The sequence below is a fragment of the Procambarus clarkii genome, chromosome 31, assembly GCF_040958095.1.
Source record: "Procambarus clarkii isolate CNS0578487 chromosome 31, FALCON_Pclarkii_2.0, whole genome shotgun sequence".
Lineage (NCBI taxonomy): Eukaryota > Metazoa > Arthropoda > Malacostraca > Decapoda > Cambaridae > Procambarus > Procambarus clarkii.
In genome coordinates, this window is record NC_091180.1 from 22982183 (window position 1) to 22995229 (window position 13047).

The 13047-nt window shown below is 44.6% G+C and overlaps 1 protein-coding gene across 5 annotated transcripts in view; it reads left to right on the forward strand.

The window, feature by feature from the left end:
* Positions 1 to 11103: 11103 nt before the first annotated feature.
* LOC123758734 (broad-complex core protein isoforms 1/2/3/4/5) overlaps positions 11104 to 13047 on the forward strand; it is a 133679-nt gene continuing 131735 nt past the window's right edge. Inside the window, exon 1 of one of the 5 annotated variants that reach the window (XM_045743356.2) lies at positions 11104 to 11254. Coding sequence is in view for 4 of the 5 variants with exons in the window: in XM_045743355.2 (XP_045599311.1) it covers positions 11962 to 12061 (100 nt within the window). In the remaining variant the exon portion in view is untranslated. The other 4 variants (XM_069334544.1, XM_045743355.2, XM_045743358.2 and 1 more) reach the window with 4 other exon arrangements.

A 13047-nucleotide genomic window follows, 5' to 3' on the forward strand; every position in this document is an offset into this window, starting at 1 on the left:
GTAAGTAAAATTATATTGAATTTTGGTTAAACGAAAGTGGGGAAAAAAGATTGTTTATGCAATACAAATTACAGTGGACAACTTTCTTTGAAAGTAATAGAAATATAATCATAGAAAACATTATATAGAGATGTGTGCCAAGAGTAACTATTATATTATTTAATATTCTGAATGGAATGGTAATGATGGGAGGTGAACAATATTTTACAGCTTTTTTCGCCTGGACAATTGGGGATCCTCCCTAATCTCCGTTTCACCCTAGAAATGAGTGAAACAGCATTGAACTTTTTGGACACACAAGTTTATCTCGACAAACACATTATGGTTCAAACAACAATCTTTTTACAAATTAACGAATAAGCATTCATAATACGTCCAATACTCATCAATCCACCCACTACCATTAAAATGATCCTTGTCATTCTCCCTGCGAATCCGACTGAAACGTATAGTCAGCGATGGGGCCTGACGGCTGAGTGGACAGCGCCCGGCATTCCTAGTCCTAAGGGTCCGGGTTCGATTCCCGGCGGAGGCGGAAATAAATGGGCAGAGTGGGGAGACACCAGGGGTGGGGGGGACCTTAAGCGTCTCGGGGAGTTTTTTACAGACACAAAGGATTTTACTCTGATCAAATCCTACAAGATGCATATAGAAAGTTAGCACAATGAACCAGATCTTCATTACTACATTACAGGCTATTCACGCCAGTGCCACCTCGTGGGTGGCTTAGTCGTCGTCAGTCATTACCACAGCAGAGGGAACAACAGCCAGCGAATGAAAGGCTAATCCTCCCGTCCCTCTATTTTCCAGGAATAACTCCGGCCGCTCCGAAGAGAACTCATTAACCTCTGGGCACATCTAACGAGTCTGCACTGAAATCACCCAGCGTGGAATAAATTCCCACAAGAAATACCCATATTAGCTTGGACACGAGGTAAATCCTTACTTGACATCTTGGTAAAAGAAAAATTTCCCTAGCAAACCCACACACCGCAGGACCAAGGAGGCTCTCCAATATAACGAGTCTGTACTCCCCTTCATATAATCTAGGGTAGCTGTACAAATGCACATGTGCCTAAATGTATTAATAAAATGCATTACTTGGTTGTTAAACTATTTGGCGAGTCGTATCCCAGGGGAAAATTACGATTAAGGACCTTCCCGAAACGCTGTGTGTGCTAGTGGCTGTACAGGAATGTAAGAAGTCTCTCTCTCTCTCTCTCTTTCTCTCTCTTATATATATATATATATATATATATATATATATATATATATATATATATATATATATATATATATATATATATATATATATATAGAGAGAGAGAGAGAGAGAGAGAGAGAGAGAAGGGGGGATGAGAAGGAGGATGTTGGAAGAAAGGGAATGAAAGAAGGAGGGAACTTGGAGAGGGTGGGAGCGGTGAAAGAGGGTGGAAAGGGAAATAGAGGGACAGAGAGGAGGTGGAGAAGAGGGATGAGGGGGCAAGGGGTTAAAAAATGGAAAGGGAGAAATGAGGTAGGGAGGAAAGTGGGAGATGAAAGGAGGAGGAAGAACCGTAGAGGAGAAAGGGAAGAGAAGGTAAGGAGAGACAGACAGATCCGGGTCATCGCTGAATGCCCCCTTCTAGTATATACTGTACTAGGCCTCCTTGTGGGACTGCATACATAAAGAAATAATCACTAGAAATACATAAACAGAGAAATGGGTAAATATTTTAGAAATAAAAAAGTCAAAATGTTAGTGTGTTGCGGTGTTGATATTAACATATGTGGGTGTATATGTATGGCCATAATCAATACGGGCCGCCTCACCCTAGCCTAGTCCAGGTGGCGGGGGAGGGAGGTCTGCTTCACCTCTTATTGTTACAAAGTTACTCATTTGTCTCTTGTTATTATCAAAGATGTATTCACTGACAGAAGTCTCACTAGTGCCACATCAACGAAGCCGTTGGAACCTAATACCAAAATAATATATACGCTGGAACCTAATAGGAGAAGTCATTCAAAACAATGACTTCTCTTCCTCTTTACTCTTGCTTCTATGTGGAGAATATGTCCTCAGGTGTAACAAAGCTTGATATGTTCTGGGTTTTGCTATTGAAAAATTATACTTTTAGACGCGTAATTGACAACTAGATATTGCAAATGAAGTCATCCTGCAACAGGCCCTTAGACTCTAAAACTAGAGAATATTTATAGCGAATTTTTAATCAAGTAATAGCGGTAAACCTTGCAGTTATTTCACTGTAGGTAATTAGGTAACGATTTAAATATGATAAAGAGTAAGTTTTAGCTTAATTAGTTTGCTATGGACCCAGTACCCATCCTGTTGGATGGGTACTGGGTCCATAGTTTCTCAATCGGAGTTTCTCAATCGGGGTTCCCCTGGGGGGGGGGATAGGTTGAGTGTTTGTTGAGGGCTATGTGTTTGACGGTTGTGTGTGTGTGTGTGTGTGTGTGTGTGTGTGTGTGTGTGTGTGTGTGTGTGTGTGTGTGTGTGTGTGTGTGTGTGTGTGTGTGTGTATTCACCTAATAGTGTTTGCGGGGGTTGAGCTCTGCTCTTTCGGCCCGCCTCTCAACTGTCAATCACTCAACAGTTTCTAACTACTAACTTTTGTTTTTCACCCACACACACACACACACACACACACACACACACACACACACACACACACACACACACACACACACACACACTTTGCGGGACCAAAGAGCCAGAGCTCAACCCCCGCAAGCACAATTAGGTAAGTACACACACACACACAACCTACCCCCCCCCATACACAAACACAAACCCCCACAAATACAACCTCAGAAAACACACACACAACCTCCTCTCCCACACAACTCTCCCTCCCTCCTAGCCTACAAGCACACGCAACAACATGAACAAAAAACTAAGAACAGTTCGATGATAACGGTAAGTCGTTGTGGCCGTTGGGAGAGGACTGGGGGTGGTGGGGAGGGGGTCCACAGACATTCGGGTCGGCGCGTTTTGCTGAACATGACGACCCGTTCCAACGGCCGCAACGCCAGAGAGAAAGTCGCTAACGGGACTCTCAAACAGGCGAAAGAGAGAGACAGAGACAGAGACAGACAGAGACACAGAAGGAAGACAGTGAAGGAAGGAGACTGAGAGAACATTTACCACGTTCCGAACAAAGAGAAAGTTCCAGCACCCGCCAGCCAGCCAGCCAGCAGTCGTAGATGAAAGTATTGTCAAGTTCACCAGCTTTCCCAGCGACGACAACACCAACAGGACATCACCAGCACCTCTCGTCAACTACACCCCGCCGGAAGTGACGGTGAAAACCCAGCCGAGGCTCCACCCAGGACAGTATGGGGGGAATATTACGGGGCCATACCCAGCACACATCACAGAACAGCTCAACAATTCGACTGCAAACTACAGAGATTATGGAAGATTAAATGCCCGGTTTGATTTGCCCGAAATGCTGTGGGTATTAGTGGCTTTAGGTATAGTATGTATTAGCTCTATCTATAACTCCAACATTATGTTTGTAACTCATCATCTATGTATGTACTTTTACCTCAATAAAAATTTGAATTTTGAATTTGAATTTGAAATGCGTGCAAGAAAGGCAAATGACCAATAGCTTTGGAGAGGAGGCTGAGAAGCTAGCGACCGGCGCTGTAAGCATATTTCAACCCATCCTCCTGTTTAGATAGTATCTATTGTGACGATCGTCAATAGTCACGAATTCGTACGTACTTACTTAGTTTGGGGGTCATTAACAGTGCCCGTGGCTAAGTGATAACACTCGCCTGGCGTTTCGCGAGCACTTTGGCCTGGGTTCGCATCCTGGCCGGGGAGTATTTACTTGGCGCCAATCGTTAACTGGTCACCCAGCAGAGAATAGGGAACCTGGTTCTTAAACAATTTGGAGGGTCGTATTCCGGGGAAAATTAGAATTAAGGACCTGCCAGAAACGCTATGCGTGCCAGTGGCTGTACAAGAATGTAAGTACTCTTGTATATACATACATATATATTAAAAAGGTGAGTGTATACACATAAATTAGCTGTGTTATGTAGACATACTGAGATAACTGAACTTAACAACACTAGAAGAGGAAAACTTGAGGGGACATGATCACAACATTCAAGATAATGAGAAGCATCGGTAAAATGCATAACGATAGTCTGCTTAACATTAATATGCAAGGAAACAGGACGAGAAGATATAAATGTAAACCGAGAAGACAAAGTGGGTCATTGGTACAGTCGTTCGAATCCTCGTCACGGCCCTTGTGGATTTGTTCATTTGATGTATCACGATATTGTGATTTCTGTGTGTAGTTCACACCATAGTTTGAAGAGCCGATATGATAAGGTAATAAAGAGGAGAAAGTAGTTATATCTGATAGGTAATTACGTTAAGGCGGAGTCCAAGCGTAAAGCTCGCCTCTTACCTAGAGAGATGTAATTACTTTATATACTCAAGTGTTCTTGATGATTTCCTCATAATTTATGCCAACTACACTGCAACACATGGCCCTGGATGACTAACATCCTGAGAGATGGGGATTTTCATTAACACAAAGCTACGCACCTCATCATGTAGTATAAAAAGGATACAAGTAGGTAATTATGTACACACACACATGTACAACGCATGCACAAGTGTGTATTTACTATTTGTGTCTGCAGGATGGAGGAGTTAGCTCTAGGACCCCGTCTCTCTTGCCGACTGTTGTCTACTGAATTGACAACTCCTGACCAATTTTTCCTCTATCATATCTATTACATATATTTCTGTCACACATACACACAAATCCCCAGAATGCGGCCCGTAGCAGCTGTCTGTCTTCCAGGTACCTATTTTCTGCTAGGTGAACAGAGGCATCAGAGGAGAGAAATTTTGTCCATTTGCGTCTGCCTTGATCAGGAATACAACCCGAACACTTTGGACTAGGACCCCCGAGCGCTGTCTATGTGTGTCCTCACACACACACACACACACACACACACACACACACACACACACACACACACACACACACACACACACACACACACACACACACACACACACACACACAGATACAAATAGTAAATACGCCTGTATACTCACCTAGTTGTGCTTGCGGGGGTTGAGCTCTGGCTCTTTGGTCCCGCCTCTCAACTGTCAATCAACAGGTGTAGAGATTCCTGAGCCTACTTGGCTCTATCATATCTACATTTGAAACTGTGTATGGAGTCAGCCTCCACCACAACACTTCTTAATGCATTCCATTTACTAACTACTCTGACACTGAAAAAGTTCTTTCTAACGTTCCTGTGGCTCATTTGGGTACTCAGCTTCCACCTGTGTTCCCTTGTGTGTGTACCATCCGCGTTAAATAATCTGTCCTTATCTACCCTGTCAATTCCCCCGGAGAATTTTATGTGGTGATCATGTCTCCCCAAACTTTTCTGTCTTCCAGCGACGTGAGGTGAAATTCACACGGCCTTTCCTTGTAACGCATGCCTCTTAGTTCTGTGACTAGTCTAGTGGCATATCTTTGAACCTTCTCCAGCTTTGTCTTGTGCTGGACAAGGTATGGACTCCATACTGAAGCCGCATACTCAAGGATTGGTCTTACATATGTGGTATGTAACAAGTATATATATATGTGTGTGTGGTTTCACAAGGGGAGGGACGGGGTCACACATGAGGAGGGACCAGGACGAGTGGTCACACATGAGGAGGGACCAGGACGAGGGGTCACACAGGAAAACTAGAGTCCCAGACTAGAGAAAACGTGGGCGTGAGGACAGTACGGGACGGTCCTGAGAGAAGAAGCACAGGTGGCGGCAAACCTCACTTTATTGGGGAGTGTTGTACATGCTGCTATGGCGGTGTGTCCACTCACAGGGTGAGTGGCGCTGCCCAATGATCTCGCCCCTCGGGGCAAAATTTAAAAAATATATACTTTTTTTTTACCCCAACCTAACCTTCCGATTTCACGCATCCCATCCCAGCCCCCCCCCCTACCCATCCCATCCCCGCCCCCTTCGCATACCATCGCCGACCCCTACCCATCCCATCCCCCAACCCCTTTGGTCAAAACTGTCGGAGCGGCCACAGCCCAGGTGGGTATGGGTATGGGTTCAGAATATAAGAAATATTGAGCACTGCAAATGGCCTACTTATCTATTCCTGTGAGGTCCTATTTAGACTCAAACATATATATGTATCTCCGTGGTGTAGTGGTAAGACACTCGCCTGGCGTTCCGCGAGCGCTATGTCATGGGTTCGTATCCTGGCCGGGGAGAATTTACTGGGCGCAATTCCTTAACTGTAGCCTCTGTTTAACACAACAGTAAAATGTGTACTTGGATGAAAAAACGATTCTTCGCGGCAGGGGATCGTATTCCAGGGACCATAGGATTAAGGACTTGCCCGAAACGCTACGCGTACTAGTGGCTGTACAAGAATGTAACAACTCTTGTATATATCTCAAAAAAAAAAAAATTGTTTAAAGAGAAAATCCATTGGGGCAGTGATGAGGGTTCGAACCTATGCGGTGGGTGTTCCAGCACACGCGTCTGGCGACTAGACCACGACATGGTAATAAAGATTGCAACCTGGAGTTTTGCTGAACACACGAGGATTTCCTGAGGCTTCTACTGAAGCCGGAACAGGATTTTCACACAATCCCCCCCCCCTCCCCATGCACTCTGGCTCTGTCATCTAGGAATGTTCTACCTCTGACGCTCTTCTTTCAATACACAGAGAGTAATCACGCTGACGTGACTGCATCAGTGAGAAAAAAATAGTCAGAGGTAGAACAAGTCCTAGATGACACAGCCGGAGTGTATATGGGGGGGGGGGATTGTGTATTATGAACACACACAAATACTGGTGTGTTCAAAAGAACTCCAGGCTACAATTCTTATTACCATGTCGTGGTCTAGTCGTCAGAAGCGTGTGCGTGGGAACACCAACCGCATAGGTTCAAATCCTCATCACTGCTCCGGATTTTTTCAGTGATGCAGTCACGTTAGTGTAACTACTCTCTGTGTATATTGTTTAAATTTACAAACTTCTTAGTTAAAGTAATGCCACCTGACTATTGAAATATTGACATTGACATTAAAATGATATTGACCTCAACGTAAGTATAGTTGACATACATGTTATAAACAATGTAACTAGTTGATGAATACGGAGCTTGCTGAGCCAAACGAATAATTGAGGCATTGAGTTGACATTGACCTGTACCTCTAACCTTGCCACCACCAGTCAAGAGATAGGTATACGGGGTGCATAATAAACTATCTTAACTGACTAAGAAATGTTAATAATGCGTTACACTAGTGCAATAATTACAAAAAGAGGCGAGAGCGGGGAGCTGGAGCTCGTTCCTGCCCGAAACGTTATGCGTGTTGATCAGCGGCTTTGCATGACTGAACCACTTTAATTAAAAAATCTGTAGTTACGAAACGCTACGGGTTTACACAAACCGAACCTTATGTATATTGATGTAATTAATATACATGTGAGAAAGGCTGCAGGAACGCGCAAGCCATAGATCACTAAATGACCAGACCAGGATATTCCAACCCGTGGCCTTTGATTAACTCTGTGCCAAGGATTCGAACCCGGGACTCCTGACTTGAGTCGAGAACGAACCCAACTGTACTACAGGGACCCGCTATATAAGAACAAAATTCTCCAGAGGGCTGTGGATGAGTTTTTCTACCACAGACGTGGCCACATATTGATAATGCTAACCACCATATATACATTTTATTCTGTCCTCGATGGACAGCGTTAGAGATCTGTTAAACATAGTTCAGTGAACAATCCACAAGGGCCGTGATGAGGGTTCAAACCTACACATGGGATGCTGAGAACATCCCGTAGGTAGGTTCGAGCCCTCATCACGGCCCCTTGGGAATTTGTGCATTTGATATATTACGATTTTGTGATTTCTGTGTGTATATATAGTTCAGTGATTTATTGAACAATCAACCACGGAAGGTGATTGTAGTACGTTTAAAAAGCTAATCTAACCTACAATCATAAATACACAGATTTACGCGTCTGTCCTACTTAAACAGTGTTCGAGGTGTCTTTTTACAGTGTTATTAACGTGCGTTTAAAAAGGTGAAATGCAATTCTGACCAGATTACATAATCCTATATACATATACATACATGAATGGAAGGCCTACTTACATATATACTTCATGGCGTACGGATTGAAAGTTACGGGCTCACCATAGCCCGTGCTACTTGGAACTTGTTCCGAGTAGCTGAATCTATAACAACAACAACGGATTGAAATATAGGCTACCTATATGACAACCTTCACCTCGGGGAAGGTTGATACATAGATAGAGGTCCTCAGCTAGAGGCTTACGGCCCACGAAGGAATATCCCTGCAAAAAAAAAAAAAATCCCCTCATGCAGTCGATTGATGGCGGAGTAGAGGAGGTGGGGGTGGGGTTGGGGGGATTACTGGTCCGGAAGTTCGCCCCCCACTAACCCAATTAGGTGAGTACATGCTCGCACACGCACACCCCCTCACAAACACCCTCTACGCCACTCGCACACACACGCACGGAATAGGTCGATATAACAGTATTAATATATATGCGCTATCAAAGTCACCCGAGACAAGGGCTGTAGTGCGAGGGGGAGCGAAAGCTAGGTATGTAGGGGGGAAGAGGGGATGGAGGGAGGAGAGATAGCGAGGGGGGAGGAAGAGAGAGTTGGAGAGAGACAAGGAGGAAAGGGGAAGGGAGGGGAGAGTGGGGGGGGTGACAGGGGGTGACTGTGGTCGGGAAGAGAGAGCGGGTGAGGCTAGGCGGATGATAGGCTAGAGCGAGAGAGAGAGAGAGAGAGAGAGAGAGAGAGAGAGAGAGAGAGAGAGAGAGAGAGAGAGAGAGAGAGAGAGAGAGAGAGAGAGAGAGAGAGAGAGAGGAGAGGAGAGGAGAGGAGAGGAGAGTGATCCCTGCACTTTAGACCTCCGCCAAATGCTTTTATGAGAAAGTTCAGAACCAGTTTAGAGTTAAGTGATAGAAAACGGTCGTAATAATAACTTTGGTGACATTGCAACCCGTCCTCTTAAAAAGAACGTCACTTTTGGCTGGTATGCGCACTATGGACATTGACCGTTTGAAGGAGGACACATTGAATTGTCATCCCCAGGTGCACACAAATGTGTCTACCCATGTATACATATAAGTGCACACAGACCTATTCTGCATACGCACATACGTATGCACATACGAATCTTTACACCATTGCTTACACCTATGCACACAGATTTACACACCTTTGCGTATATGTAGGTGCATACAGATCTATACACACATAGTTTCACGCACATGTATACACCAATGCATACACACATACGCTAATGCTCATCATGGATGAGTCGGTAAGCAAGAGTAAGGCTGGGAAGTCCAGAGAGCGGGTTCGATCCCATCCTATGACATCAATATTTGGGGGCCTGACGGCTGAGTGGACAGCGCTCGGCATTCGTAGTCCTCAGGGTCCGGGTTCGATTCCCGGCGGAGGCGGAAACAAATGGGCAGAGTTTCTTTCACCCTGATGCTTCTGTTCACCTAGCAGTAAATGCGTACCTGGGAGTTAGACAGCTGCTACGGGCTGCTTCCTGGGAGCGTGTGTGTGGAAAAAAATATCAGTTGATTGGTTGACAGTTGAGAGGCGGGCCCAAAGAGCCAGAGCTCAAGCCCCGCAAGCACAACTAGGTGAGTAAACTACGTGAGTACACAGGAGGTACACTCACAAAGGGACACAGCTGGAAGCGAGTACCCATATGAGGCACAGAGACATTAGAAATGATTTGTCAGTGTCAGAGTAGTTAGTAAATGGAGTCCTAGTGATGTGGTGTAGGTTGACTCCATACACAGTTTCAAATGTAGATAAGATAAAGCTCCAGAAGCTATAAACCAGTAGATTGACGGTTGAGAGGCGGTAACAAAGAGCCGAAGCTCAACCCCTGCAAGCACAACTAGGTGAGTACACACACACACACACACACACACATTAGGTGAGAAGGTGGTGGAGGCCAAGACCGTCAGTAGTTTCAAAGCGTTATATGGCAAAGAGCGCTGGGAAGACGGGACACCACGAGCGTAGCTCTCATCCTGTAACTACACTTAGGTAATTACTCACACACACACACACACACACACACACACACACACACACACACACACACACACACACACACACACACACACACACACACACACACACACGTATCAATAATACCATTGCAACTCTGGTATAATTGTCTCCATTAATCATTGGCAAAATATTCTTGGCATGAAGGGTAAAAGGTTATAAGCAAAACTTTCCTCAATAATTACGTAAACCTAGTCTATACCTAGTCCAGGTTAAAGGATAATTCATAAGGTTAATTTAACAAATTACGCAGCCTTCACACTACCTCCTTAGGAATAAAGGAAAATACTTGGAAATTTATAGAAAATCTAAAAAGTGTAAATAAGAACCTATATCTGCGAATCATTGATTAAGTGACTGCGAAAGTTTAATGTTTATAGATAAACATTCTAATACGACATAATAGGACAACCACTATAATAATAACAATAACAATAATAATAATAATAATAATGAGGATTCGAGGGATTATTATTAATGCCCTTGTGAATTTGTTCATTGATATATCACGTTATTGTGATTTCTCTGTGTAATAATAATAATAATAATAATAATAATGTAGAAATAGAGTAAAAATATTGTTGCAAATTGTTTTTACAACATTATTGTTGCAAAATTTTGTTGTTGTAATGGGCACAACTTCCAAGAGTAACGTTAGTTCAAAGATGAATCAACGTTGAATTGACGTTACTCTTGGATATTGGAGGTGTAGGTTGGTTGGTTGGACTGTTGAATTGATGAAGGACTCTTGGTTGATGAAGGAGATAGATAAGTGTTATCTGAAAGCGGTATGGTGTGTTTCTTAGTGGAATTACCTAAGTGTAATTACCTAAGTGTAGTTACAGGATGAGAACTACGCTGGTGGTGTCCCGTCTTCCCAGCACTCTTTGTTATATAACAAATATATATATAAGTCACATATATATATAAATGTGGTTGTCTTTGTGTGTTGAAGGTGGGTTTGAAGCGTGGCGGGCCGTGACGTCATGCGCCCACACCTGCGCGACCACGACGCCCTCTCGGCCGGCGTCAGTAAACTACGTAGTGATGTGCAGGGAGGCGTTGTGATGGGCGCGGACTGACGCAAGTAAGTCAATTCCTGCAGGATTTCGTGGCCTATGTGCCTACTTATTTGTGTGTGTGAGTGTGTGTGGCGGGTGCGTGGCCGGGGTTATGTCAGGGAGGTGGTGGTAGGAGCGGCGAGGCAGGCGAGGAGGGCGAGAGCCGCGGGGTGTGGGGGAAGCGGGCCGCGACCTGCATCATGGCGTCCCCGTCTCCATCACTTCTCCTTACACGTCTCCACAAAAATTTTTCACCCCCGTGTTTCGCTACTTTGCCCGAGGGCTGTGAGGCGTTGTGCGTCGGCTGGTGCGTCGCAAGCGGCGGGCTTGACCCGAGATGGCCTTGAAGGGTGTAAAAGAGGTCCTCTGTGGCCAGCAAGATGCCGAAAATGATTGAAAGTTTAGGAGGAGGCTGTGTTGTACGCGGAAATGGCTGCAGCTTGGCCCACTACCTGCCGCTCGCATGGCCCACTTTCCCCCCCACACACACCCCGCCTCGCCTCTCTCCTCCATCACCCCTCTCACCCATAATCTCTTATACCATTCTCCCACAAACGTGTTCTTTCTCCTGCAGCGGGTGTGGTATGGCTATAACCTTGGCGAGGTGTGGGGCGGGTCGGGGGCGAGGCGTGAGTCTCTCTGTGATGCCATTGACTTGAGTGAATGACTGACACTCATATAGGTCATTGACCCCCTGGAAAGCTGGAGCTGGTGGCACATTCCTCAGTGCTTGATGGTGTGTGAGAGAGAGAGGAGGAGGAGGCAGTGCTTCAAGAGTGTGTGTGTGTCGGGATTAACTCTTTGTGCGTCGACGTTCCCATTGATTTCTTCAGGTATGGTTAATCCTGGAAAGCTGGCTTCAGGTGTGGTTAATCCTGGAGAGCTGGATTCATGTGTGATTAATCCTGGATAGCTTGCTTCAGGTGTGATTAATCCTGGATAGCTTGCTTCAGGTATGGTTAATCCTGGAAAGCTGGCTTCAGGTGTGGTTAATCCTGGAGAGCTTGCTTCAGGTGTGGTTAATCCTGGAGAGCTGGATTTAGGTGTGGTTAATCCTGGAGAGCTGGATTCAGGTGTGGTTAATCCTGGAGAGCTGGATTCAGGTGTGATTAATCCTGGATAGCTTGCTTCAGGTGTGGTTAATCCTGGATAGCTTGCTTCAGGTGTGGTTAATCCTGGATAGCTTGCTTCAGGTGTGGTTAATCCTGGATAGCTTGCTTCAGGTGTGGTTAATCCTGGATAGCTGGCCTCAGGTGTGGTTAATCCTGGATAGCTGGCTTCAGGTGTGGTTAATCCTGAATAGCTTGCTTCAGGTGTGGTTTATCCTGAATAGCTTGCTTCAGGTGTGGTTTATCCTGAATAGCTTGCTTCAGGTGTGGTTAGTACACCAGGCTACTGTATTTGCGTGTGGCTTTTAAGTCTGCAATCGTTGTCATTTTATAGGATGACTCGAGTACCTATTTCTCATATTTCTTTTGAAAAAAGTTTAACAAATTCTTAATTTTAATTTAGATATTACAAAAATCTTAATTAAGCAAATTTTGCAGAAACAATTTGGAAATAAAATACCTGCATTTAGAAAGGCATTGTGAATGTTTCAAGCTAGCAAAAGTGAAATAGATTCTTCAGTGTGTTAATAGAAACCTAGTGTATTAATACATAGCCTAATGAATTGGAATGCATTAGAAACGTGGCTGCTGCAGTACAATATTTAGATTTAGGCCCCATGCAACAAGAACCATATCTAACACTGGTTTGGATATATATAATAATAATTTCCATTGTACGGAAAGCCTTGGGATTATTGAGGTTCTCCCTA